General features: G+C 39.8%; 1 protein-coding gene across 1 annotated transcript in view; it reads right to left on the bottom strand.

Annotated features, from left to right (window-relative positions):
- Nucleotides 1-27,803, bottom strand: part of Chrdl1 (chordin like 1) — a 78,712-nt gene that overhangs the window by 44,879 nt on the left and 6,030 nt on the right. The window contains 2 exon segments of the mRNA XM_055604960.1: nt 886-1,031; nt 27,084-27,212. Coding sequence (XP_055460935.1) covers nt 886-1,031; nt 27,084-27,212 — 275 coding nt within the window.

Below are 27,803 nucleotides of genomic sequence, written 5' to 3'. Positions count from 1 at the left end.
TCTTTCTTTCTTTCTTTCTTTCTTTCTTTCTTTCTTTCTTTCTTTCTCTTCCATTTTTTTCTTTCTGTAAATCACTGAGTCCATTTTTACCACTCATGGGCATGAGGGGCCATCCAATGGAGAATGAGTCACATATGAGGACCTACAGCCTTAAAGAAAACTGTTGTTCCCTACCCCTAGAAGCCACTAGCTAACTTTGTCTCCCTAAAAAGCCATTGATTGCTCCTCTCATGCTTCATTCTATATATATATTTTCACTCTATTTCATTGTTCTGTACTGCACCATTAGGTAAGGATATAGATGCTAGACTTTATAAAGTATTCATAGTAACTAATAGTGCCATGGGAATTGTTATTATCAGACATTAACATAATTTTTTCATTGTAGAAAATTGGGAGTGACTGCCTGTTAGTAATAAGATGAGAGGAATAGAGATGTGGTCCACTCGTGAAATGGCTAGAAATAGGATAAAAACAAATGTATGCCACATTTTCTTATAAATTGGATCAAGTGGTCCTACTAAGTGTTCTACTTATGACATTACCAGGACTTCAATAACTATGAATCCTTCAGGTGAAAGGTTGGTTGGTGTAAATATTCAGGGAATGTATGTGCTGATTAAGTCAAAGAGCTCATCTTTGCCTTTTTCACGTTCTTGTGGCTATAAGCCTTGGATACAACTGATTTGGAGCTCTTTGGCAGCTGTTCAAACTTGCTTAAGATCAGGTAGTTTGGATAGGCAGGGAGGCTTAAGATTCAAATACGACACATCTTTGTTCAAACACTTTATAGTGTCAGCTTCACTGGCAGCAGAAATGCAGAGGTGGTGACTTTCCTATCTGGGTATTGACCAGCAAGGGCATTAAGATGCAGCAGGGTCTTACCGAGCAGCTACACTGGGTGCACTGATTGGGTTGCCGGTTTTGAAAGAGCCCTTCAGCCATGAACAGTTCTCCATGTTGGTAAGTGGTTCCATTGTATTCACAAGACTTGCTGGCTACCTTATTGTTCACCAGTGGTAAAGAATCTTCTGGAACAGAGTGGAGGAGGAAAACAAACAAAGAAATAGACAAACAGAAAAAAACACATCAAGCATTGGCAAAATTGCAAAGAATTTCATAATTCAAACAGAGGATGGTGCTGTACTATACAGAGGGAGTTAAAACACAATCCTTGCTCCAGAGGTTAATGATAGTAGGTAGTATTTAGACAGCTACAGAAGATTTACAGCTGACCAACTGTTCTTTTCTCAAGATTTTATTGAACACTTCCTATGTGCCAAGCACTATCATAAGGACTGGAGAAATGAGAGAACAAGGCTTTGCCTTGATTGAACTTATACTTGGTACAGCCTAGATAAGATATGGACTTACCTAAAAAGAAACCAATACTACCACTGTTTAGTCTTCTTTTAGACTTTCAAAAGAACCATCTATTGCCTACTGTAACTACCCTGGGAACATTATACCTTGTCATGCCCTGTATAGATTTTTCATACTTTGCATTAATTTCCTGTGGTATCTGTGGTTGTTACTTATTGTCAGTTCCTCCACGAAGGCAGTCTTCTTCCTTCACTGTTTTCTACCTGCTGAATTCCTTGCATATAAAGTTTCAACTCTCATCTGCTTGTTCCCACAAATTTGTGCAATGATTCAGCCAGTGCTCTGGACCGCTCAAGGTATCTGATGCCTAAAGCACACAATCTGGACAGTGAATATCTCTGGAATATGTGTCTGTAGATTATGGTCACCTGGCAAACCATTACAAAGAGGCTATATTATTAAAAAGTGATATTCATAACCATCTATGAGTCAAGCAGTTTAGAGTCTTACCTTTCTTTTATGTTGGAGAGAAACTTATCATGACACTGACTTACCTGAAGTATTAAAACTAGTAAATGGTGAAAAGAAGACTCAAATCCTGGTGTCCTGAAACTGATTTTCACCTTCTATCAGTGTATGTGTATGTGTACGGATGTGTATGTATTATTTATTGAAAACTTAGTCTATTTCATGTATCTCTATTTGACTGAGTCTAGCATACAGTTGCCATATAGCAGAAACGTTAATTCACTCAGTGAGTTTACTTAAAGTGAATGATCTCTGGAAATTTTTTAATGGGTTTCCTTTACTATATTCTGTATTGCATGAGTAGCATGCTCTTGATCTACTTGTCTGCATCTGTCTCTCTGTATCTCTCTCTTCATCTCTCTCTCTCTTGCTCTCTTTATCATACACACATGCAGACACACAATGCACACACAAAAAAGAATAATGATGTGTAGAGAGTGCTTGCCACAGGATGGTAGAAGAGGTGAAATCAGAGGAGCTGTGGGTTTCATTAGAGAGTGGTTCAGAGGGTGGGGTAATTTTACCAGTAAAAACTATAGGGAATTAAAGTCCATGTTATGTGGATAAATTATACAGCACCATAATCATTAAAAACAAACTGACATTCTCAAGATGCAGTAAAAATGATAAAGGGTAAGAATAACATTATCTGTCATCATTATAATATAACAATAGTTAATGTTTATTGAGTCCTATGTGTACATTATGCACATGGTGTTTTTAAGTACATTATTTCCTTGGTTTTCATCAATAATATGCTCATGTATATGTGATCAAATGCCAATTTTATAAACGAAGAAATCAAGAATAAAGAAATTTAATCACCTGGGTTTGGAGCATAGGTCAGTGCTAGAGTGCTTGCCATCACGTTTGATACATATACCACAAAAAGTTAATTTATCTGTCCAAGGTCACATAACTTGAAATTTGGCAGCACCAGCATACTGACCGGAATCTGATTCTGAAATTCCTTCCTATCCACTATCAAGAAAAGTGCCAATTACTTCAAACCTACAGCAAGAAAAGTCTCATTTAGTTAAAACCAAAACACCAAACTGACAGACCATGAGAACTATGTTGTCTTAATGTGTCCTAAAATACCCAGAGAACTGCACTTTTAGTCAATGATCTGCCTCAAAACTAGGTTTTCTACTTCTCTGGATAAGTTGCTCTAACCTCGATTGTTCTTCCCTCAGATGTTACTTATCCATGATCCTTATAGCATGTAAGGATTAGTTCCTGAATTTTGCCTAAAACACAAGAACCCTTTAAGAAAGATTTCATTTCAAACTAATTGACTTTCTGTCTAGGGCATGAGTCCCTGGCCTTGCCTATGTGTGCATACAAGCAGACAGCTGCAGCTGGCAGAAAAGAGTGGAACTCTTTGGGGAAAGGACAGGAGCAGGGCCATTTGCCCCTTGGGCTCTAATTATTCCAAATCTCAGTGTTCTGTGGCAAATGAAACATACAATGACCTACAAAACAATATTTGCCATGACTCTCACAGAAGCTGGCAGATCTTTCAAATTCACACACACACACACACACACACACACACACATACATACACACACACACACACACACACACACACATGCACACACACCCGTGTGCAAACAGACACACACACACAATTTTGGAAATATTTAGCCTCAAAAGAATTTGAATTGATTTTTCCAATTGGGCATTCAATGGCATCAGTGGCAGGGCAACTGCAGGGAGAAGTTTTCCTCTGGATAACTAGCTTTCTGAGTCTTCTTTGCAGTAGTCTTTGGAGTAATGTGGCACTGGAGTCCACTACTCTACTCAACAGAATATGGGGAGACAGAGGAGACAGAGCAAAATGGATATCGAAGAAAGTGAGAGATATTATGGTCAAACTTCCACCAATTCTTATGCAATAGAACTATTTCAGTATCTTCATTTCTTTCACTCTTCTAACATTCTTAATGGTTTTAGGGAGAAAATTATGAAAATGAAACCACAGATAGCATGAAAATATTTGATCTATATTCAACAGCTGCTCAGCTGGAGGGTAGACTCAGAAATAGTTTTTCTGCCTTCCAATGTGTGCTATTTTCACAAACGAGTGCTAAAGTTTTGGAATTGTATCTATGAATCATAATGGTAGTCCCTGTATCAATTCTCTATAACCTTACACAAGCCACTTTCCCTTGTTTGTGTTTAATTTTTCTATCTAAGAATGGAGTACATGTCTCAAATAGTTTCTTGAATCTTTATAGGGCCAACACAGCATGATTCCCAACCACATAAGCAAGACAAGCCACCCCACTCTCTATCATCTCCATTCTCAGACTTTCTGAGGTGGCTGGACTTTGAACCAACTATCCTTGGAACAAACTCATAGCTTCTAGCTGAAAACTGGCAGAAAATCAGTGTGAACCCAAGCTGGTTCCAGGACCACTCAAAGGAATACTTCAACAAAAGTATCCAGGCTCCATAGCTTTTAGTCTTTCCATGTCCTCTGTTTCCACTTAAATTCCAACAAAACAGTATGAAAAGTAGTGGAAAACAGACACCATTAAAGAAATAAGACCAGCATTGAGACATATCACTATGGATGAGCTGGAAAAGAAGCCGTTTCCCTCAATTTACATGAAGGATGACCTTATGAATAAACAAAACTATGATTTCTGGGGTGCTTAGAGAACATTTCCTTACCCTAAATATTTATTACTTCTTTTGCTCTTAACAAAGTCTAAAATACTGCTATTGGAAACTCATCCTGTTGCCTAAGTGGTTGTCACTTTGTAATTAGATATTGCAAATCCAACAGACTTGCCTGGGAATCAAAACTTCCCTTTCAGAAGGAGTTAAGACTCAGGAGGTTGTCACATGTCTGGGAAATTTGATATTTAAAAAAAATTTGAAAGTCCCTGCCCTGCTTTATAAAAACAGTAAACAACTGCTGAAGAAAGAGCCTTTGGCTAGTTAATGGCAGAAAAGGGTTTCTTGGACCCGTAGAGTTCTTCAGAGAGCGCCAAGGATGTGCAAGTTAAGCAGAGAACTCCAAAGATGTGCTTTAATGAGTATTGTCACCCATAGTGTTTTTGTTGTGTTGTTAGCGGTGGTGGTGTTTTGCTTTGTTATGTTTTGTTGTTTGTTTTGTATTACCTACACCTTTGAGTTATCTCTGCTCCTGTAAGTAAATCTTCACCCATATTCCTGTTAGAACCCCAATGAAAACTCATTGGTTGATCAAATTGAACTTTGGTCTACTTGTTACTATGGTCTGTTGTGGGTTTTCTTTCTGAGGTGAACAGATGTGTGTGCACTGTATCTTCGTAGGAAAAGTTTCTTACTCCTCACCACTACTACTAATATCTTAGTGAAAATAACTGGGTCATAGTATGCTTATTCTTTTATCCTTTATTTTTCTCTTTAGAGTACCTAACTTCAGAATGTCTTATTTGGGCTTAACATTTAGCTTTCATATAACTAGCTATTGCATATCAACAGAGTGGACTGCTTTTTGTCTCATTGCCTCAGTTCCGTCATCTGTAAATGGGGATGCTAACAATACCAGCCTTATGAGTTGTGAGAAGTAAACAAGATATCTAGTGGTTTTCAACATAATACTGGTTGTATACTATTATTAAATATGCAAAATTATCATATCATTACTTGCTCAAATGATGGGGTCCCTTGAAGGAAGAAAGCATCTTTACAAGGGAAGATCTGGGGAGGGGGTGCATAGTTCTTACAGTGAACATGGTCTTACACTGGCAGATCCTGCATCTGTATAAGGTATTCACTAAACCCCAAAGAAGAAGCAATAATTTCAGCTAATGCTATGTACTGTGTTAGAAATCATCCAGGGATTCAACACAGTGACAATGCTTATTTTTACATACATGAAGTAAAACATAGTCTTTATGGCTTCTAGAATTTCTCAAAAGTTACCAGATCCTGAATGGTGATTAGACAGTTCCTCATTCCTAAGCTCTTATATTAATATGTGCTGAATCATCGTATTATGCCCCATTTCTTAATGGACACCATCTACCTCATCTTCTCCATGTCAGTAATAGCCATATTTGGGTCAGTACTTTAAGTGTTGCATGGGTTTTACGTATGTATATATATATATATATATATATGTGTGTGTGTGTGTGTGTGTGTGTGTGTGTGTGTGTATGTGGGTATACACAACTGTGTGATAGAGTAGAGGCCAGAGGAACTTGTGCTTTATCATGTTCCACATTCTCCCTTGAGATAGGGTCTTTCATTGAATCTGGAGCAAGACTGGAAACCATCAGGCCTCTGCTATCCTCCTGTCTCAGGCCCCCACCACCTGGAATTATGTACTTGTGAACACAAATGGCTTTTTAAGTAGATTTTTTTGAAGTTGAACTCACATCCTTATGCTTGTGTAGTAAGTGGTCTTACAAGATGAGCCATCTTCCCAAATTTACAATTGTAATTTCTCTGTCTCAATGTTTGCTTTCTGTGAAGAATGAGAAAACATTTCCCACACTCACATGTTAGATTCTGCTTTGGATCACTAAAGTGCTCAGACAAAAGGATTTAAGGATAGTCACAAATAGACTTGTGATTGTGGGTGGTTCTCAAAAGCCAAGAAAGAGAAACAAAAGTTGAGCTCCTTTTCCCACCATCTCAATAGGTTTCAGCTATCACTTTTTAGTGCCCTTTCCTGCTGTTTGTCTTGTGTAATTGCTAAACAAAGATGATTGTTGGTAGTTTTGAGTTTTTATCTTGTTTTGAATTAGTATCTGAGTTGCTTTCCAAAAAGGCTTGCATAAAAGTTTTCAGTTTAGGATTCTGCTCTGTTTCCCCATTCATCTATCATCTTTCTTCCCTCCATTCATGGGCAAGTTCTAGTCTCACCTCTTCAGAGAAGTCTCACATAACGACTTTATCACTTGATGGTCATTGAGGTGAGTAGAATTAGAAGCCTGCACAGCAGATTTCCACTGATGTTTCTAAATGTTAACCAATTGCTTTCCAATAGGATTTAAGACCTGCTACAGAGGAAGAAATCAGTCTCTACTACTGTTAATCTGGTCAAAGCCTTCGCTAAGGAGGTCATAAGCCCTACTGGGAAAGCTTCTACAGTTGTTCTGCTAAATGGACATGTGGAACCATTGCTAAGCTGTCTTCTAAATATTTATGTTCATGGCCATAGATTACTGTTGATTTCAACTTCAGTCAGAGAAGGCTTTGGTTTGTTTTTGCTTCTGATTTTGTAGTGGCATACCCTGATAAGTGTCTGCTGAGTGCTCAGTTCTAAATTGGACATCTGTATCACTTACCCCTCAAAGGCCCAGGAAACACTATGAAAGATAGGATGGAGGAATGTAAGAGCCAGATGATGAGCAGCAGTGTTTGAACACATGATACAGTTGAATTCATAAGCTCAAAGCAGTTATAATAATCTGCACAAGCTTTGCACCATGTCAAGCTGTCAAAACACAAGCATGGATTGGTGATGGATTTAGACTAAAAGAGAACAGTGGTTCTCAACCATTGACAAACCTCTATCTGCAAAAATATTTACATTATGATTTATAACAACAAACTTACAGTTATGAAGTAGCAATGAAAATAATTTTATGATTGGGGGTCACCACAACATGAGGAAGTGTATTAAAGGGTTGAACATTAGGAAGGTTGAGAACCACTGGCTTAGAAAATCTTGCTCATAGATGATAGTTAGGGAAGGAATGTCATTTTTCTTAAGGAATGTGACTAATGATGAGTTGTCTATGCTGCAATGGGTGGTCTCATACATATAAGTATGTGGGCAACACTAACTGGATTAAGTGAGTTAATAAAAGAAGAGGAGTCTGGCAGACACCTTTGATCCCAGAAGTCAAGAGGCAGAGGCAGGCAATTTTCTTTGAGCTGAAGGCAAACATAGTCTACAGAGTAAGTTTCAGGTCAGCAAAGTCAACATGGAGAAACCCTTTCTTGAACAAGAAGGATGAGGAGGAATTGGAGGAGGACATGAAGAGGGGAAGGAGATGTATATGCAGGGAGTTGTAATAAATATGATCAAGATATATAAAAACGTGAAATTGTCAAAGATAAATAAATTAAAATATTCTTTGAAAGTATGATAAGTGGGCTGGATATTAATTTTAGTTTTCAAGGATCTGGAGCAGGCAGGAGAATTGCTCAAAGTTCAAAGCCAGCCTGAGCTACAATGTTGAGTTCAACATAAGCCTGATTTTAAGTGTGATAAACCTGTTTCAAAATAAGACAATAACAATGGCAAAGTATACTAAATGAACGAACTTACTCACAAAATACTACATTTATAATTCCATTTCTATAAAATGAATTGAAGAGATCAATTTGAAGAGACAGAAATTAGATTAGTGGATGCCAGGACCTGTGCATAGGAGTCAGAGTAGACAGTGACTGCTAGTAAGTATGGGACCTCTTTTGGGTAACATGAAATATTCTGGAGGCAGATAATTGTGTTGGTTTCAATTATGGATATGCTAAAACGCATTAGACTGCATACTTTAGCAGGGTGAATTTTATAGTATGTGAAAATGTCTCAATGAACAACTCAGATGTCCCTAAACTGAGGAATGGATACAGAAATTATGGTATATTTATACAAGAAATACTACTCAGCAATTAAAAACAAGGAAATTATGAAATTTGCAGGCAAATGGTAGGATCTAGAAAAGATCATCCTATGTGAGGTATCCCAGAAGGAGAAAGACACACATGGTATATACTCACTTGTAAGTAGATATTAAACATAAATAAAGGATACCTAAAAAAAGCTAAGGAGGAAGGAGGATCCTGGATAAGATGCTCAATCCTCATTCAAAAAGGCAAAAGATAGAGACATCAAAAGAGGGAGAAAACATGGAACAGGACAGGAGCCTAGCACAGACGGCCTCTGAAAGACTACCCAGAAGGGTATCAAAGCAGATGCTGAGACTCATAGCCAACCTTTGGGCAGAATGCAGGGAATCTTATGGAAGAAGGAAGAGATAGAAAGACCTGGAGGCACTCTTTGGCCTAGGCAGCAGAAGCAAGATAATGAAAAGAACGTCATCCTTTGGAAAGCATCGCAATAAGATGCACACATTGTGCTGCCACTGTGGCTCTAAGGCCTACTACGTTCAGAAGTCGACCTGTGGCAAATGTGGCTACCCTGCCAAGCTCAAGAGGAAGTATAACTGGAGTGTCAAGGCTAAGAGATGAAACACTACCTGGACTGGTCAGATGAGGCACCTAAAAGTTGTCTATCACAAATTCAGGCATGGATTCTGTGAGAAAACAACACCTAAACCCAAGAGTGCAGCTGTTGCAGCATCCAGTTCATCTTGAGGATTTCAATCCGTCACAAATGCTCTGGTTTCAAAGACTAAAATAAAAAATGACCTGAAGGGGGACAGGAGCTTCGCAAAGAATGAAACAGAACCAAAAAATTCTGGGGCCCGGAGTCATTTCTGAGACTGATACTCCAACCAAGGACCATGCATGTTGATAACCTAGAACCCCTGCACAGATGTAGCTCATGACAGCTCAGTGTCCAAGTGGGTTACATAGTAATAGGAACAGGGAATGTCTCTGATAAGAACCCAGTGGCTGGCTCTTTGATCACCTCCTCCAGGCCACAGAGGAAAACAATGCAGCCAGTCCCAATGAGACCTGACAGGCTAGGGTAAGATAGAAGGAAAGGAAGACCTCCCCTATCAGTGGACTGGGGAAGGGGCAGGGGAGGAGAAGAGGGAGGCAGGGCAGGATTCGGAGGGGATGAGGAAGGGGGCTACAGCTGAGATACAAAGTAAATAATTTGTAATAAATAAAAGAAAATTAAAAATGCTGGGAAAAATGGTACAGAAGAAAACTTAATGTACATCAAACAATGAAGGCATATTGTGGGTGACAAAATGCCAGCCATACAAAAGATGCTTTGTACCCTAGTGACAGAAGTAGAAATACATTAAAATAAATGGAGAACTAGCCAAGGATAGAGGGTGGCCAATCATGTGCCATAGTTTTACCCAGGGTTCCCAGAATCCACCTTGGGAAATGCGATCTAGCCGATACACTGCTACATTAAACAAAAAGACCGATGCAGGGAAGATAGTCCTGCATGGAAAGTGTAAAGGAACTCCATGTGTACACCTTCAGCAATGCAAGTGGCCTCTCAGCTTACACCCCAGGCCCAACCCAGTAGGGGTCCCAGACCAGAAAATTCCTGCAGCAGGTTCTGCAGATCACTCTTCAGCTGAACAGACAGACACAACACTCTGTCCCAAGCAAGAAGGTGCTGAGTGAGAGAAAACAGTCTTCTGCTGCTGCAGCTGGAGGGAAAAGAGTGGAAGAGGGCGCTGAAAGCTCACACCCTGATTAAATCCCACTTCTCCCCTCCTCATCCGGACCCCAGCTGCATGTTGTTTTTCATCCCATTTCTGTTCGTGTTTCAGCTGCTGTCAGGCAGTAGCTGACCCAGTCTGATATGCTTTCTTGTCAGGCAGAAGGCTGGGAAGGATGGAATTAAAAGGTGTTTTCAGCCCGAGCACAGATTTTGGCTTTGGCTGTAGCTTGTATGTTCTTAGGATTGGGGACCAGCTTGCTGAGTGATGAGGCTGCTGCAGTTCTGCCTCACCCGGCGCTATTTCTAAAAAATTTCCATAAATGTGTATGTGTTTTTTTTTTTTTTTTGTGAGGAGTCATTTTTACTTGTAGGGCTTATACTATGCACACAGGCTTTTTGTTTTTGAAAATTCCTGGGGTGCAGTAAACTATACAAAACAGCTCATTAACTATGCCTCCTTCTCCACTTTACTGATGGCAGTCTAGCTGAAGGTAACGAGGAGATTTGAAACTCTATTCTTGCAGACTAAGTAACAGTCAGGAGCTTACTATATCCTATTCAAGTTCTGTTAGATCAGCAGGGGCCCCTCTGCTGGTGATTTGCTGCCTTTCTGGTGGCAGTGCCATCTTTGCAGTGCTACTCATCAGTTGGCCTGTGAAAAAATACCCAATGCCAAACCTGCACAGACAGAGGAGCATCACAGCATGACCCAGCCAGGGGTGTGGCATACATCTCAACTGTGTTCCTCCTGAGGATATCCCACTGAACTAAAGAATGCTCTACTACTAGGCCCCTGCTCCCTTATGCTCCTGGCCAACTCTGCTCTGACTCATGGTTGAACCAAACACCCCCACACACTACCCTTTGCTTATTCACATCCTCCTTAGCCCTTAGGGTCTACTAAATGCATTCTGAGGTCTTGCAGCAACTGCTATGATCTGTCTCTTCCTATTGTATAGTTCTCGATATCAGGTATATGGTAGGGGGTGGCATGCACACATACTAAATTGTGTGTGTGGAGGTCAGAGGAAAATGTACAGTGTCTATTTATAGAATTCAGGTCACTAGGCTTCCCTGCATGTGTCTTTATGTATGATCTCATGGGCCTCACTTATATTATTTTCTAAGTAATCGATAACTACAAAGGAAACAAGGCCCATGTCTTCTCATCCTCCATCTCTTGATGGCTTTAGCACAGACACAGGGAAAAACATGAAGTAACAAACATGGTCTGTATTTCAGATGTCATAAACATTCAGAGTATATTTTTAATTCCACTAAAATGTAAACATACACATCCAGGTGTCAAATGGCTCTTAATTTAAATCTCAGATTGATGGGGTGAGTCATGATTTCCAAATATGATTATGAAGTCCATTACATAATTTTGTGTGTATGAGAGTGTGTGTATCCCCTAGCTAGTTCCCCTACTTCCTATCCTCTAACTCCTCCTCACCTGGATGGCAGGAAGTCCAGCCCCATTCTCTCCCCTGCTCAGTATTTGGCTGTAAGCTGCTTTATTGACATAGCAGGGGACCATTGGGAAACAGTGTTTACACAACATTGGGACAGGATATTCTGAGAACAATGTTTACAACCAGATATACGGGTTAGAGAAATCAGCATTTAAATTATAAAATAACCTTATGTTTACATTCATGTATTTTTCTGGGAAAATTATCAATGAGTTTTGCCAGATTCAGATTACTCTGTGATATAGATTAGGTGCTTGGGTACTTCAGTAGTACCAGTCTCTACACAAAACTTGCTTTATCTTCTCTGCACCCATAGTGATGCACATTTGAGAGCAGCCTTCAGTGGGCTGAGGGCATATATTTCTAGAGCCTCCTCACAGTCCAATCTTCAGAGGGAACCTCAACATCCTTTCCTGTCCAGATTTCTTCCACTTCCATTCCACAGCTTTCTCATCAGTTGCATTATTCAGCTCACGAACTAATGTAATCTCATTACATAAATCTTCTAGGTTTCTTCCAAGAAGGAAGTAGAAATGCCTCTGGTTTTAACACATGGAAGTAAGACCCTGAAGGTGCAAAGGAGACACTGATCTTTAGTGACAAAAAAAGGACTAACACCACAAACACTATGGCTAGAAAAGTCCTCAGAAGCCTAGTCCAACAACTGAAGCAGAAATGACATGAATTTATTTTCAGAGGCTAATTTTACAACCTTAGATGTTCAATTGCACTCTTAATACGTAGGCTAAAACAAAACAAAACAAAACAAAACAAAACCTTTCCATTGTGGATCTGGTAGCTGTGGATTATTCCTCTGCTGCTAAGCTACGGGTTTTCATGTTTTCTAATTCTCATGAGGTATCTTAACTGGCTTAGCACTAGCAGTGAAAATGTTAAAACTACCATGCATTGTTTGTAATTGTTAATGACATGTGTGTGGTAACATGTGTCACTCTCTGCCTTTCTCTTTCCCCCAAATAAATTCCCCAAATGACTTCTACTATTACTCCTTTAGTTCTAATCCATTGGGAACTTTTTTTTAGGCCAATGCCCCTTTGAAATGGACAAATGAGTCACTACCCTCAAGCAGCACTTACAGAAACAATGTGAGGCATCTGGATGAGACAGTGGGGAGTTTGGTCAGGCATTCCTTTTTATTGCCTACAGCAGCATTTTCCAAGTCTGCTCTACAGAGCACTACTAGTCCACAAGATGCTCTGTGTAAATAAGATTCTGGCCATCAAATAAAGTTGGGGAAAGATTTACATAGTAGGTACCTCATGTCCCTCTCATCATGCTAAAGGATCTCAGAAGTCTCACAGTAAAGGAACATGTATGATCACAACAGAGGATTTTCTGTGAACTCTCAGGCTCAGAAGATCAGAGGAGCACTCTCTGACATGTACCACAGTGTATCAATATAACAGCTAGACAATATGAGGATCATGGTGTTTGTCATCTCCTGTATAGTATTAACTAGTAAATTTTTAAGATCCCATTTCTCATCGTGAGATATCCATTTCAGCTAAGACCTAGCATGTGCCTCTAGCAGCTCCTGTGTCTTTTCCCTTCGCTGACTTTTTAATTTCTATGATGAAGACATAAAACAAGAGAAAAGGCCTGCCCCTATGAAATACTGTAGAGCGTTAATGATAGAAACTACAGGTTGGTACTTGCAACGATAGTGCAGTGATATTAGGCACCTGAAGATACTAAGATGTCAAGCCCAGCGGTTTGCAGTTCTTATGAATATGATGAGAAGCCTGTGAAGTGATTTAAGCAGTGAAGTGATCTGGTAAGAAAGTGTTCTGGGATGACTGGAGGAGAGAAAATAAAGTTGAAAGCAGGACCTGTCTGAAGATGGTTCAAAGAGCTCATTGCTAGCCTATTACTTACTAAAGGAGGAAAAATACAGTCAGCACTCGAGAATTAATGGAGAAAAATTTTCTCTAAACATGAATTTTAGTGTGTTTGGTAAACTGTAAGCATCAGCCTTCAGAAAGTAGTCCCTAGAGGTCATTGGCACACATTGCAGAGAAAGAGGTGGCAGGCAAAAGAAAAAACTTCAGGCTCCAGGCTGCTGGAACAAGGGGAACACTATTAGAAAAATGCAGTGACTCTCCTTTTAGACACCAAAAGAGGGACTCATCTTCCATGTGCTAGAAATACCAGCAAAAAGCTGTGGGGCAGTGGTGTGCACCTTTAATCCCAGCACTGTATGGACTGGACATAGAGATGCATGACTAATCTTAGCACTTAGAAAGTAAAGAAAGGACGATCAGAAGTTCAAGGCCATTCTCAACTAAATAGTGAGTTTTGGGTCAGCCTAAGTATAAGTTCATATACATACATATATATATATATATATATATATGTACACACACACATATATATATATATATGTACACATATATGCAGATACATTTATATATATGGGGTAGATGATGACTAATAGGAAGAACTTGCTACCCCAAATTTCCTAACCTTAATTGATTACATAGAAGTTGGAAGAGGAAGGCTGTCATATTGGTTGTATCTTGTTGACTGAGGTATCAGGAAGAAACATTAATGAATAATAATTCATTAGATACCAGACCAGTACTTGTTCTACAGAATATGAAAGTGGCATATAGATGACCAGCTCTTTGTTTCCATGAATACAAACACTCTCCTGAAAAGTGGTATGGATGTGAGCAGCATTGCTGTCACCGGAGAGTTAGGTAAAAATGCAGAAGCTCACACTCCACTTTCTATACCTAGTGTCTGCACTATTACAAGATGACCAGTAATTCATGTGCAGGTTCAAGATTGAAAAGTACTGCTTCAGGACTTTAAGTTCTAGAGCTCATCTCATCCAGGACCCCCCAAAATACCCCAGAAGAATGTCCTTCTCAAAGGTCAATGAGTATTGGCAAATCGCTTCAATCCAAGCTCTGAACATACACATGGGACATTTTTTCCGTACAATCTCTCTCAATATTTGTCACAAATCTGAATGCAAGTATGCATATCATTAAGCACCTGATACCCAGAACCTTTATCTCTAACTCCCATTCCTGGAAGACATGCGAAAATGTATTGAATTTCAGAGTAGGCTTTTAAGAGTAACCATATATGTGTATATATACATATATATATATTATATGTATATATATTATATATTATATGTATATGGTTTCATACTTAGCTATAGAGTTGTTGGCAAATGATGGGTGCTGAGAGGGGAGGAGTCGTTGTTCTTCAGGGATGTAGTTGCTAGTGGGTTTCCCACACTCACGTGGATCGCCCCACACCTATGTGCATGCAGGGAGTACTAACTGGATTCTGTGAGCAATTAGAAGTAAGAAGCAAAAGAGGGATATAAAGGTGGGACAGTGAAATATTTGGGGTTCCCAGAGACAATGAGAAAGAGGATTTGGGTTGGACATGATCAAGATACATTGCACACACATATGAAATTATGAAATAAAAATTATATTTGAAATAGTGAAAATAATTTTCAAAAGAAAGAAAATAGGAACCCTTTCATACTAGAGCATTAGTTCTCAATTTCTATAAGATACCCACTATTTCATGTGGATTTTTCAAATTGGGAAAGTGTTTCTTCAGGGGATCTATGACAATGGTTTGAGCCAGTTTTGATTTCCATGAGCGAGGAAGATGTTGCTCCTATTCAGTAGGCAAAAGCCAAAGAGAGTGGTAAAGATTCTACAATGAAAAGGACTGCCCTAAATAATAAGGAACTATCTTCCTCAGGGTGGATGAGCAACACTTCACTAAAATAAATCATTGGTATGTTTGTGTCCAATATTCAAAGTACAGAAGAGGAATTTTTATTTTAATAGCTGTAGCTAGGCACTAAAGCACTAGTTACTCTTCGTGATGTTAGACACTTACTTGAGTGTTTTTCACAAATAATCTTCAAAAACTACACCATGTAAAACCAACTATACAGGAACTTCCAGTAAATACAGAAAAGCTTTTATATAAATGCTGGTCTTCAAACCTAACATTAGATGAAACGATAAGAAATTATACCTAAATTTTCTCCCTTCTGCAACAAATAGTATTTACCATGAAAAATAATTAAACAGGAAAATAGAAAACAAAACCTAACCCAAGCAATAACTACCAAAAATACAGACCAAGAAACCTATGAAGTTGTGGTATATGTTACAGGACTTTGAATTTCCTGGTAGCCAGGATAAAAACAACAGCAAGATTAGTTTCACTGTCCCTCCTTTAAGGGCTGCTGTTTACTTAAGAAATGATTTATTTTATTATTTATTTATGTATGCCAGAGGAGAACATTGCATCTCCTGGAGCTAGAGTTATAGGCAGTTCTGTGCAGGTCAACATGGGTGCTGAGAAACAATCTCAGGTCTTTTGGAACAGCAGCCAGCCATCTTAATCACTGAGCCATCTCTCTCTTCCAACCCCCTGACTTTATATGAGTGACATATGAATGTCTCAGTATTCAGAATAAGCTGCCTCATCTTACTGATTATCATTTCACCGAATGACATTTTCACATTTCTGTCCCTAGGATTCCCATCTCAAGCCTCTGTGTCCATGAGAATATGTATCCTTAGGAATGAGTCCAGAGGTCACATGAAGTACAAAGAAAGATGTGCGATATCATGAACTCATTCTGTCATATATCTTTATATACTAAAGCTTCCAAAGGTAGTAGTTTTCTATGTCACCAAGTAGTACGGTACACTCTGAGTGCCAAATATTGCAATATTGACAGTAGGTTATTCAAGGCTTCAGTCTAAGACAGCTAATGGGAACATTTCCTATGCAGTCTCCCTTGTCCCATCCCAGATGTCCCATGCTCATCAAGTCCATTTAGAGGGGCAGTTACATCCACTGCATTTCATAGGCTTCCTTGCAGCTAGGATCCTTGTGAATGCTGTCAATAGAACATCCTGAAAATGAGCCAACTGTTCTTTAAAGACTGACCTGTCAAATGTCGTGCATACCTTTTCTTTACTTGTTTTTTTTTTTTCCCCAGACTGAGGGACACATGCAAATAATACAACAGAGAACTCTGAGGTCCTAAGGAGCGCATACTAAAGAAAAGAGCCAGCATCCTTGGACAATCACATGTAGCAGGGTCAGAGCTCCACCCTTAGCCTTGTATTTACAGTTACCGGGATTTGAAACTGTTAAAATAATTAGCTTGTCCTGCCCAGTTTGGGTTTTCTTGTATAATCTCCTCTTCCAAAGCTATCACTTTAGTTCCTAAAACAGCCTCACAGTTATATGTGCTGTCTTTTACTTGCTGAACCTCTTTCCATCTTGACAACTGTTCTCCATAGCAGTAAAAGCAGGAACTAACTGCCTAGAGTTATTGTGCTTAGAATTCCCTCTCTGATTCAAATTCCCACTAAAAGTAAATAAAAGTGAAATCAAAACCAGAGACATGGGAGGTCTAATTGTTCTTAGGCTGGCTGCCCAATGGCAATCAATGCTTGGATCCAATGGCATGTAGGACCTGGCTAGAGGCCTGACTTCATATTCATGGCTGGACTACAAAAAATTCTAAGTATTGCTTAGCGTACCAATATGTGAGCCCCTCAGCTGTGTTTCTGGGTAGGGTATTAATTTCAATGGCTATTAATGAATGAGAAAAGCCAAATAGGGTTTAGGCAAAAGAGATAATTAGGTCAAACAAAAAGGTAGTCAAGAAAAGTTATCAAGAAGAACGCTTAGAAGTAGTTCCTGGAGCAGATGTTTGTTGATGCCATTGACATTCCTTGTCCAGGAATATGCTGGAATTACATTTCCCTGTCCCTGAAAATCAGGTCCCAAGAAAAGCTGACTTCCTTTCAGCAGTGAGACATAAACGAAAGTAACTTATTATTCCAAGACAAAAGACTTAAGAAGCAGGGCACCAGTTACTACTTTACTATGCTTCTTTCTCATACCAATGGGACTAAATTCTAGATGGTAATGCTCTGCTAGTCAGGGTAGTTGGTAAGAATGAGATGTCAACCTGAGGTGAACATCTAAATGTGTTTTAAGTTCTGAAGTTTATGTTGTTAATGCACCCTCATTTAGGCAATCCTAGTGATCACAAATGTGTCTAACACCTTTGAAAAGGCACTCTGATAAGTCAAAACGAGAAGAAACTGTTCTTACAATGTCTATGTCTCCTTCCTAAAAAGAGAAGGAAAACAGCCCAATCTTCAAAATGGTCCTCACAGACATTTGAGCCTGGGAAACTAGGTTTCACCCACCGATTTAGATTATTCTGTGTCTAGAACAGGGGTTTGAGCTAAATGCACCCAGGACTTGTCTTTGTAAATAAAGTTTTATTGGAAGGCAGCCACAGCCATTATTCACATATTGTCCAGGACAGCTTTCACACTGCAAAGGAAGTGTTGTAGCAAGAGGTGCCTGCAAATGCTAAAATATTTACAGGAAAAAGAAAATGCCAGCCCTGGCCTAGAATAAGCCAAATGAAAACAGATCCATGAAGGATCTGGAAAAGAAATTGAACATACAGTGCCACTCAAAGTAAAGAGGACATATTCTTGGTAGCAATGTTGCCAAAAGAACACAAGACCAAGAGTTGGTACTGGTAAGATTTTTCTTTGTCCTTCAGGTATTTTTGAAAAGAGCCGGGCAATGGAAATCCTAATACAAATGATTTCCAAGAAGCACATTATTCAAGTTCTGCTGTTTATATCCAGCCCCAGTATCAGCATGGGGACAGGATCTGAACATATACACAGTATATGTCAGGATTAGTGAACCTGACAGTCCTCAAGATGATTCAGTGGAAAGTTGATTAACTACTTATTCAAAATGATTCACTGCCCAGAGAGTCCATGGCAAGTCCGACTCTTAGGCTAAACTGGGTGTTACAGTTTGTCCACCTCCCTGAACTCAGCACAAAGCAAACAAGCAGGCCATTAACAAGGAAGCAAGCTGTTGGAGGGTCTGCTGTGGGTCTCGCCCTGCTGGATGTGGGCTCTGCTGTGGCCACTGGCTGCCCTCTGGGCGTGGGGGTGGATATGGTGTGGCTGGAATGCTAGGAATCCTGGGCTGGCTTAGCAGGCACTCCAATTGGCTTGGTGTTCTACATGCTCCAGAGACTTTCTCCAGTGTCCTTGGCATCCAGTGCCTGTACTTAGGCTTCAGAATTTTAGGACTGAGTGGGTCCCTGGAAGCTTTGTATCTCAGGACCAGGTCACTTCTTCATTAGGTGGTACCAACAAATGAGCAGACCATGCACTGCAGATGGGGCACAAACTATTTGCCTCCTCGCTTGGGCCTGGCTCTTGGCAGGACTGCCTGGCTACAACTTGAACTTTGGTGGCTGGTAACAGGTTTTGCTTCAGTTCAGCCAGTGTTGAGTTACCATTGGTTGGTTCTGGGTTAAGGGCAAAGGGGACGAGGGTTGGAAGCAGAGAGGACAAGAATTATAAGAGGATTATTCACTTCCACCTATACACTAAATTCTCTTCATTTTTAGCATTGGATTCTGGGCTTAGTTTGGAGTCAGTACTTTGTATCACTTTCTAACGTGACAAGAAAAATGAACTCCTCCAAGTTCTATCCTGGACACATTTAATTCTAGGTTTAATTCTAGAAAGTTGGAGAAGAGAGGGAGTTGTGCCATGCCTCTGGTTACCAGCAAGAAACAATCAGTGAGTTTGGTAAATCAAGAAAATTCAGAATCTAGAGAAGCTGGGAGCTTGGAGTGCTCTAGTTTTCTTTTGCCAGCCAGTTTCCTAGCGTTCTTCCTCTATATCTAAACAGCTACATGGGCCATGTCAGGGAGATTCAAAGATTCCATGTCTCCCTTGGCTGAGTCAGCATAAGCTCTGGATCATTCAAAAGCATCAAAACACATTTTCCTGCAAAATAAAACGTAAAAGGTAACACATGATAGCTTTAGAGGAGTGATTCTCAACCTTCCTAATGCTGGGACCCTTTATTATTATTCTTCATGCTGTGGTGACCCCCTACCATAAATTATTTTTGTTGCTACTTCATATCAATAATTTTGCTACTGTTAAGGATCATAATGTAAATACTTGTGTTTTCTGATGGTCTTAGGTGACCTCTAAGGTGCTGCAACCAACAGACTGAAAACCACTGCTTTAGAGAATTTCCTCACTTTACAAACCTTTGTCTGGAGTCTACTTTGTGCCTGAGCATATGAGTAGATAAAGACAGACTTGTCTCCAATATATATCCAAAGGACAAAGGATGAATCTCAGTTGTGAGCCCTGAAGACAATGGAGGCAAAAAGAGTATTCACATTTAAAAACCTGATCTGAAAGAAAGATGTGATCGAAGCATAATCCAGGAAGCAGACAGACTTGGCCTCAAGGCTACTTGAATGTGCCTTGTGGCTTCAGGTAGGTTACAATCTTTCTTAAATAGATTATGGGATTTGTCAAGTGTGGAGATAGAAGGCTGAGTAACTCATCACCTCAAGGTATGATTTTCTTTCTTCATAGAATATACAGTATCTGCTCTTAAGAAGTTTATGATAGTTGTAAGGAATTAAACAAATAGAAAGTAATAAAACTAAATTCAATCCAGGATAAATGCTCCCAATGAATGAGACAAAGTGGTGCCATGTAGGACAGTAGTCACCACTCATTTGCATCAATTTACAGTTAAACTAATTACCATGAAACACATTTTAAATTCAGTTTCTTAGTCTCACAGTAGTCACATAGCATATCAAGTGTCCAATGGTCATATGTGTTTGTGGCTACTGTAATGGGATGTGTCCACTATTGCACAAAATTCCACTGGAAAGTGCCAGCACAGAAAGCATGCCAAAGTTTCCCAAAGAACACAGAACTTCTTTTTTTTTTTCTCCTGAGACCTAGGTGGTAGCTCAGCTGTGACCAGTACAGATTCTGAGATGGTGGTAGACTCTCTGTGTCTGGTCTCGATTATTGCCTTGTTGAGGGAGCTGAGCAGTTCCACACTGTCCCCTTTGTCTCTGTTCTTTTGATCTTTCCCCAAGGGCCTTTGGAAAAGCCCAGGCCATCCAGTCCTCTCATGAAAAATTCCCTTTTAAGTAGACCTATGAATAATCTAGATAATCCAGGAATTCATAAATCTTTTAGAAGCTGCCTGGGCTATTTGCTCAAGAGGCATTGTATGAAATGTCCACCAAGACCACTTTAACTGATCAATAGAATTAGCATTATACTTACTAGTTTAGGGAAGTAAGCATGACCAGCACTCAGAAGGAAGTCCTTACATGCTCCTTCCACAGCACAACTAATACACAAGAAAAATATCTAGTGGCATTCTAAAAAACTGATTTCAAATCAAACTAAGCCAAACAAAAGAAAGCAAATCAACCATAAGGACTCCCCAGGGTCCCTCTTGTTTGTGGGATGTGAGTGTTTGAGGGGGTTGGGAGGAGTGAGTATGAGAAGTGCTCCTGTTCTGAATGCACAGGAGAATCACATGTATGAGTATGGGGCTGGGGAGGGCAGAATTGAGGGCTAGGCAAAAGCAGCAGGGCTTTCAGGAGACTAGGTTTCTTTTCTGTGTGGAGAGGAGACTTTAACTTTTGTCAAAGAATCTCCAGCAGAGTTTCTGTAAAGGGGGGGCAGGGAGACCAGTGTCATAACACAGAGAGTGTTAATGGCTGCTATTTTAACAATCTAAACTTACTGCCCCAGGGCGCCAGTAGAAGCTAAACAGTCTTACTGCAAAGGATGTGATTTTTAAAAATCAAATAAATAGCTAAAGGCACACTCACATTGAACTTGTGCCCAGCGAAGTGTCAGTCAACAAGTTTCCATTGAATGCTGCACTAGCCAACCCCTCTTGCAAAGAGAACACAGAAAACATTGTAAGTTCAGTTTGGGGTCAGCTGGATGATCTTATGTATCCTGTCCTTCCCAGATTTTTTCCCCTCTGATTTTGCTCTTCCCTTCCTTCTTGGATTCAGACATTTGTTCCTTTATCCAGCCCCTCCCAACTTAATTTCTTTCTAATTCATCTCCTTGGCTCTGGCCTGACTGATGTGGGTCTTCTGCTTTGTATTCCCATATAGTAAGAGCAGATTTGCTGACTTGGACATGAACACAGATTAGTGCTTTAAGTCTATTTACCTGTGTGTATATTTATGTATTTGTGGTGTTGGAGATAAAGCCTAGAACTCCTCGAATGCTAGATAAGCATTCTATTACTAGTCTGTGTCTTCAGCAGTATATTTATTTTTTGGACACAGGGTCTTTCTATGTGGTTCAGGCTAACTTTGAACTTGCAGTGTGGCACCAACTGGCCTAATACTTTTGATCCTCTTTCCTCAGTTTTCTGAATGTTGGAATTGCAGAGATGAACTATTATACTTAAGTCCACAGCTTAGAAGACAAAAGCTTTCTACCTGCCACATTGCTGGGATGGAAACAAAATATTCAAATGCATGCAAAATAATGCTATGTTCCCACACAAGAATATCTACACTCTGACAACAAAACAGTGAAAATTATATGTCCAAGAGTTCGGATGCATAAGGATATAACTGAAACTGACAAGACATAGTTAGTAACTCTTAGAACAAAATCCTTATTTTGGTCAGCACATGTTTCCACTTCTCCATACTAAACTCTAGCCTGAAATAACAACAGGATAACTTCAATTCATTGAAGGCATACTGTTGGCCAGATAACATCTGTGCTATGGCCCTTATACATTACTTCAGATAATCCTCACAACAGTCCTCTGAGGTAGGAATTACTATGGTACCATCACACACACACACACACACACACACACACACACACACACACACACACGCTTATCCTCATATCAAGCATGTTAAAATGAAGGTGGTGTCTGTCTTCATTATTCTCAGCGCCCAGTCATTCAGTGTGTTCTCTCCAAAGTCACATGAAATATTCTTGAATTCTTACTGAAATTCAGTATCATTTGTTCTGTCAATTGTCAATAACTGGCTCATTCTCATCAGACGTTAGTGACTGCAAGTGCTGAGTGGCTGGAGAGAGATTTGGATGAAAGGAACTTCAAGATAAGAGGAAAAATGTAGGAAGATTTATGGAATTTACTAAAACTTTATTTACTCCATACTTTGTATTGGGCTCTACAAAACAATGCCCAACCACAAAACAGGTAAAATCCCCCAAGACTGGCCTTTATCCACTTGACCTTCCAGCTTCTTCCTGCATGAACTGTGATTAGCTGGTCACATGTTACACAAATGCCTTTGCATATCCTCTCCTCAACACCTTATCACCACCTGGCAATATCCATTTGTCTGTCAGAATCCAGTCTCATATCAACTCCTCTCTGAGGCTTTGCCTGCCTTTGATAGATTTTTCCACCTATATAGACCTCGTTTGCACATCTACTGTAGCACTCACCATATCCTCTTTTAATAATATTGTTTATACCTGTGTACCCCATTAGATGATAAGCTCCTTGAAACAGGAACTGTGAAACATATCAGAAACTTTTTTCAAATCTTGTACTCTCTCAATGTTTGTGAAATGAATATATGAGAGTGAAGAAAGGAAGGACCCAGACCATTGAATTCTTATTAGGAGTAGACAGCTTTTTGTTTCTGTGGTTAAGGGTGTTGTCCACTCTGGTGTTTCTCAACAGGGACAGCAGTAGAATTTTGTATGGAACACTTCTTTATTGCATTATGATTTTATTCGTTATAGAATTCTGAATATCACCCTAGCTGCAACTTGCTAAATGTGGATGACATTTCCCCTGATAACATTGTGACAACCAAGGCACTTGCAAAGCCCCAACAGAAAGAAAAGAGATTGATCCTCCTAGACTTGGAAGTAGCACTGTAGCAAGGGATCTTTCCTCCACTCCCGCCCCAAGCTCTGAGATACTCTTTGAAGAGTCAGGCTATGTTCCTGGAAGAAATGCTAGATGGCAGGCTCCAGCCAGAGTAGAAAAATAGTGAAAAAGGAGGGAGCAAAGCAGTCTTAGGCAGCATACAGAAATTATGTCAGCCTAATCCTTGTACAAAAGCTCAAAGCAAAGAATGTTTTAATTATAATGGTGGTAGAGGAGTCCAGCCTAGTCAAGTTAAATCACTCTCTTAATTCAAGATTTCAAGGAAGTACAGAGATTTTTCACCTTATCTCCAAGTGTGTTCTCTCTATCACCACACGTCTCTGCTTTCTGAAGTTAGCATTATGATGAGGTATATGACTGAAGGTACCTGTCAGAACCTCATCAGAAGAAAGGCCAGACACAGTGATGCCAGTGATTCCATGTTGTCTTCTTGACTGTCATAAAACCTGTCACCCATTTCCTTGCATCCCCACAAATCATTCCCCTGGAGTTGGAGACACATGATCAGTGTCTGTTTCTGGACAGTAAATACCAAATGTCAAGGTTCTCATTTACCAAGTGGAGACATGTTCACATGCAGTATTGGGACCCTGGGTTTAACCTCCTCCCTCCTTCCTCCTTCCAGTGATGTAACATTGTCAAGCATATATATATATATATATATATATATATATATATATATATATATATATATATATGTTATATATATATGTTATACTTATATATATATATATGTTATATATACTAACATATATATATATATATATGTTATACTTTAAGACTGAAAGGTCTTCCCTAGACCCATGTGTTCAAATATTTAGTGTCCACTTAGCAGTAATATTTTGGGAGGCTGCAGAACATTTGGGGCACAGGGCCTATAGGGCTAGTATTTTGAAGGTGTTATCTGCTTCAGGCTCTGACCTAGCTCCCTACCTCTTTGTCTATGCCATGGAATAAACAGCTACTCTACGCTCCTGTCTTCACAAACTGCTGCTCCATGCCTTTTCCACCACTCTGTATATACAACCGTTTGTCTTCAGTGGTCTACTACATCTCTCTGAAACTGTGAGCCAAGATGAATATTTCCTCCCCAAAGTTGCCTTTCAGGTCTTTTGTTTCAGTGACAGAAAAGAAATGAATACACTAGCGCTTTTAGCATTTTTCAAAAGAATGTCCTCTATCATCTTCCCCTTTTTTCATATCAATACAAGCTTCGGTAGAAATAATAATTATCACACATTTTACAAGTTGACCAGAAGGGTACAAAGAGGCTAACACACTCTGTAAAATTTTCAGTCAACTGTGGAGAGACTAGGGCTAGACCCTTGCCTTTCCTCTCTAACAACACAACACATCTTTAGGTGGGGGAGAACCTGATCCTTGTTATGACAAATATTCCCTCTCTCCTAAAAGGAATCTTGTTCAGTTAGACTTTCTGGAAACAAAAAGAACACTCTGAACCTATGCCTGGAACTAGATGCCTTTATGCAGACATCAACATACTGTGCCCTCTGCAGCTTGGAGGTCATGGTTCCAAATGGAGCCAAATACCTCTGTGCATATTGAAGAGCCCACTTAGAGAGCATGTCCTTCTGTAGCTCTTAGACTTTACGATTGCTAAGTTTAATTGTTGGGGAAGGAAGAGGGGAAGAGGGAGAAGAGGAAGGAGTAAAGCAGGATAACAGAGGAAAGGGGGTAGAAGGAAGAGAGAAGAGATGGAACAAATTAAACACCAAGGAGACCAAAGTCATACAAACCATGACACAGAGAAGTGTATGCGCACACAGGATCCTATGGCTGGTTCCAACATGCCCCTGCCTCTAATCCCACCATTCCAAACAAATGCAAATGTCATGTGATCAAAATATGTAAACCTGAGAAATATGACATGTATATTGAAAGCACAAAAGTACAGTTGCATGGATGATTTTACACCAATTCTCCGGATAGTCACCTAGCAAATGCAATAATTGCCGTGGCAGCCCTAGTAAATACCTCCCCTATGTACTAAGCGTTGTCACCACTCTATTTTGACTCACATGCATATCTTGCTTATACTTAATATCAAGATTGAGCTGCAATAGCGCCTGCTCTCCTACTAAAGCCTAGAAGTACCTCCTTGTGCTGAAGCTCATTTCTGTCCATTTTCCCCTTTTGGAGACAGAAGGCAAAAGTCATTAACCTTTCTGAACCTGTTGGAGTCCCCTCAGTATTTCTTTCAGCAAGCTTAGTAATTACAGTTTTCCTTCAACATTGCCTCATTGGCTTGATAATATAATCCTTTAATTATCTTTTTATAATAAAAAATTATATTGAATGACCCTAGACATGATTTCCCTCAGAAAGCAATGGCAGGGAAAGCACTTTCAGGAATATATTCCTCCAGACAATGGGAAACGTGGGCACATTTCTAGGACTGTGAATGTCCCCAGAGCTTTTGCTAATCGGTTTCTAACAGAAGTTTCTCTGGCGATTCCTCGGAGGTATAAATAAGGAGTTTTTGTGTTTTTCAAAATTCAGCATTTCATATTCTTTAACTCTAGCTGCTTTTGTCTTGATAATCTTTGTCACCGTCCCTGTTGGTTTTTGGAATCTTCTTCAACACACAGGGCATGTGCTCTGAAAAACCAACATTTGCCTGATTCCTCTAAGAGTCCTTGGTTATCTCATTATTTCTGAGCTTTGTTACCAACTCTTCTCAAATTTCTTCACAGTACATGTTCTCAATTAAAAATGGGGTATAGCTCTTTAGTATATATGCCCAGACACTTCATTCTAAAAAAAAGCAAGTGGACAGTAATAGAGAGAGATAGCTAGCATCAACTTCTGCCTACATACACAAATATGCATGTACATATGTTCACACCCATATGTACACACTCATATGAACATATGCATCTCTCTCCCCAAACCCTATCTTTTCCCCCCTTTCTCTCTCGCAGACACACAGACACACACAAACACACACACACACACGACAAGTGCATTAATATATCAGGAATCTAGGTTTGCATGGAAAGAACAATGCTGAAAGAGTGACAACGTCGGGTGTCAGAACTTAACAAGGAAATGGGGGATATGCAAGGCTTAATAAGATTTGGAGGCACCGATAGATCACAGGAAATCAGTGTAATAATCACCTCTTCTGCAAACTGGAGCAAAAGTCAGGTCCTAGTTGAAGAGTTAGGCCTACAACTAGTTTGACAACCCACTAAAGGAGATTTCACTAATCCGTTCCTTAAAATACCATAGATATGACTCTTATTTCAAACCAAGTTGAAAACAAACTAAGTTGAAAACACTGATACTTCAAACTATGTTGATTGCTTTTTCCTTTGAGAGTTTCATTTGTTTATCAGCAGAAATTCCTGGGCAAATTCCGAGAAATGCCATTCATTTCTGGCCAACAACAAGTTATGAACAATGGGGTGGGGTAGAAGGGAGAGCTCCCCAAGGAGGGTCCTTCTTTCTGGACATGACAGCCAGGGACTCTGAATGTGCATGGTGGCAAAAGAGAAAGGCTTTGGATTGGAGTGCTGGCAAAGTAGGTGAAGGCAGGCCAGATGGCACACTGAATGCATGCCATTCACTACCTTTGGAAGATTCGCAAGGTCTTCTCTCCAGTTCAGTCTTGTAAAGGACTGCCACTGAGTTCTCCTGAGCTCCCTTCCCAGAGTCTCCCCTGGATTCGATTACTTTACTGCCTTTTCCAAATCCTGGAGCTGACATTAATAAGAGTGTCTGGGTTATGTGTATAAAACTAAGAGCCCAACTGGTTTTGAATTTTTAGCATTGGGTCTGACAATTAACATTTAATCATATTCCCCAAAGTTGCACGTAAGCATGTTACACTATAAAGAGTATGTATTTACAGAATTGTGGAAAAATATATGCTAAGGTACTCTTTCATAGCAAGATATTCTATATAAAATTGGGCTTCGGAGCTCATGTGTATGATCCATGTTCATAGGTGGCTGATACAGAACTGCCATGAGTTTGAGACCAAATGGCTACACAATGAATTCCAGGGCACAGAAACGGGAGAGGGATGAAGCCTTGAACAAAGAAAAAAGAAAGGAGAGCTACTATGTCTTTCAAACAGTGTCTCATGTGTCAGGCTGGACTCCCATTTTCTTTGTAGCTGAGGATGACGTTGAGGTTCTGATCCTCCTGCCTCTACCTCCTGAGTGCTGAGATTATAACACATGTGGCACCACACAGAGTTTGATGTGATGCTGGAGTTTCAAAACCAGGGCTTCTTGCAGGTTAGGCAAATAGTTTACCAACCGAATTGCATCCTCAGTGCCCCCCCC

This window comes from Psammomys obesus, unplaced genomic scaffold (genome assembly GCF_907164565.1).
Source record: "Psammomys obesus unplaced genomic scaffold, mPsaObe1.curated_primary_1811, whole genome shotgun sequence".
Classification (NCBI taxonomy): domain Eukaryota; kingdom Metazoa; phylum Chordata; class Mammalia; order Rodentia; family Muridae; genus Psammomys; species Psammomys obesus.
This window is presented reverse-complemented; position numbering and strand designations above follow the sequence as displayed.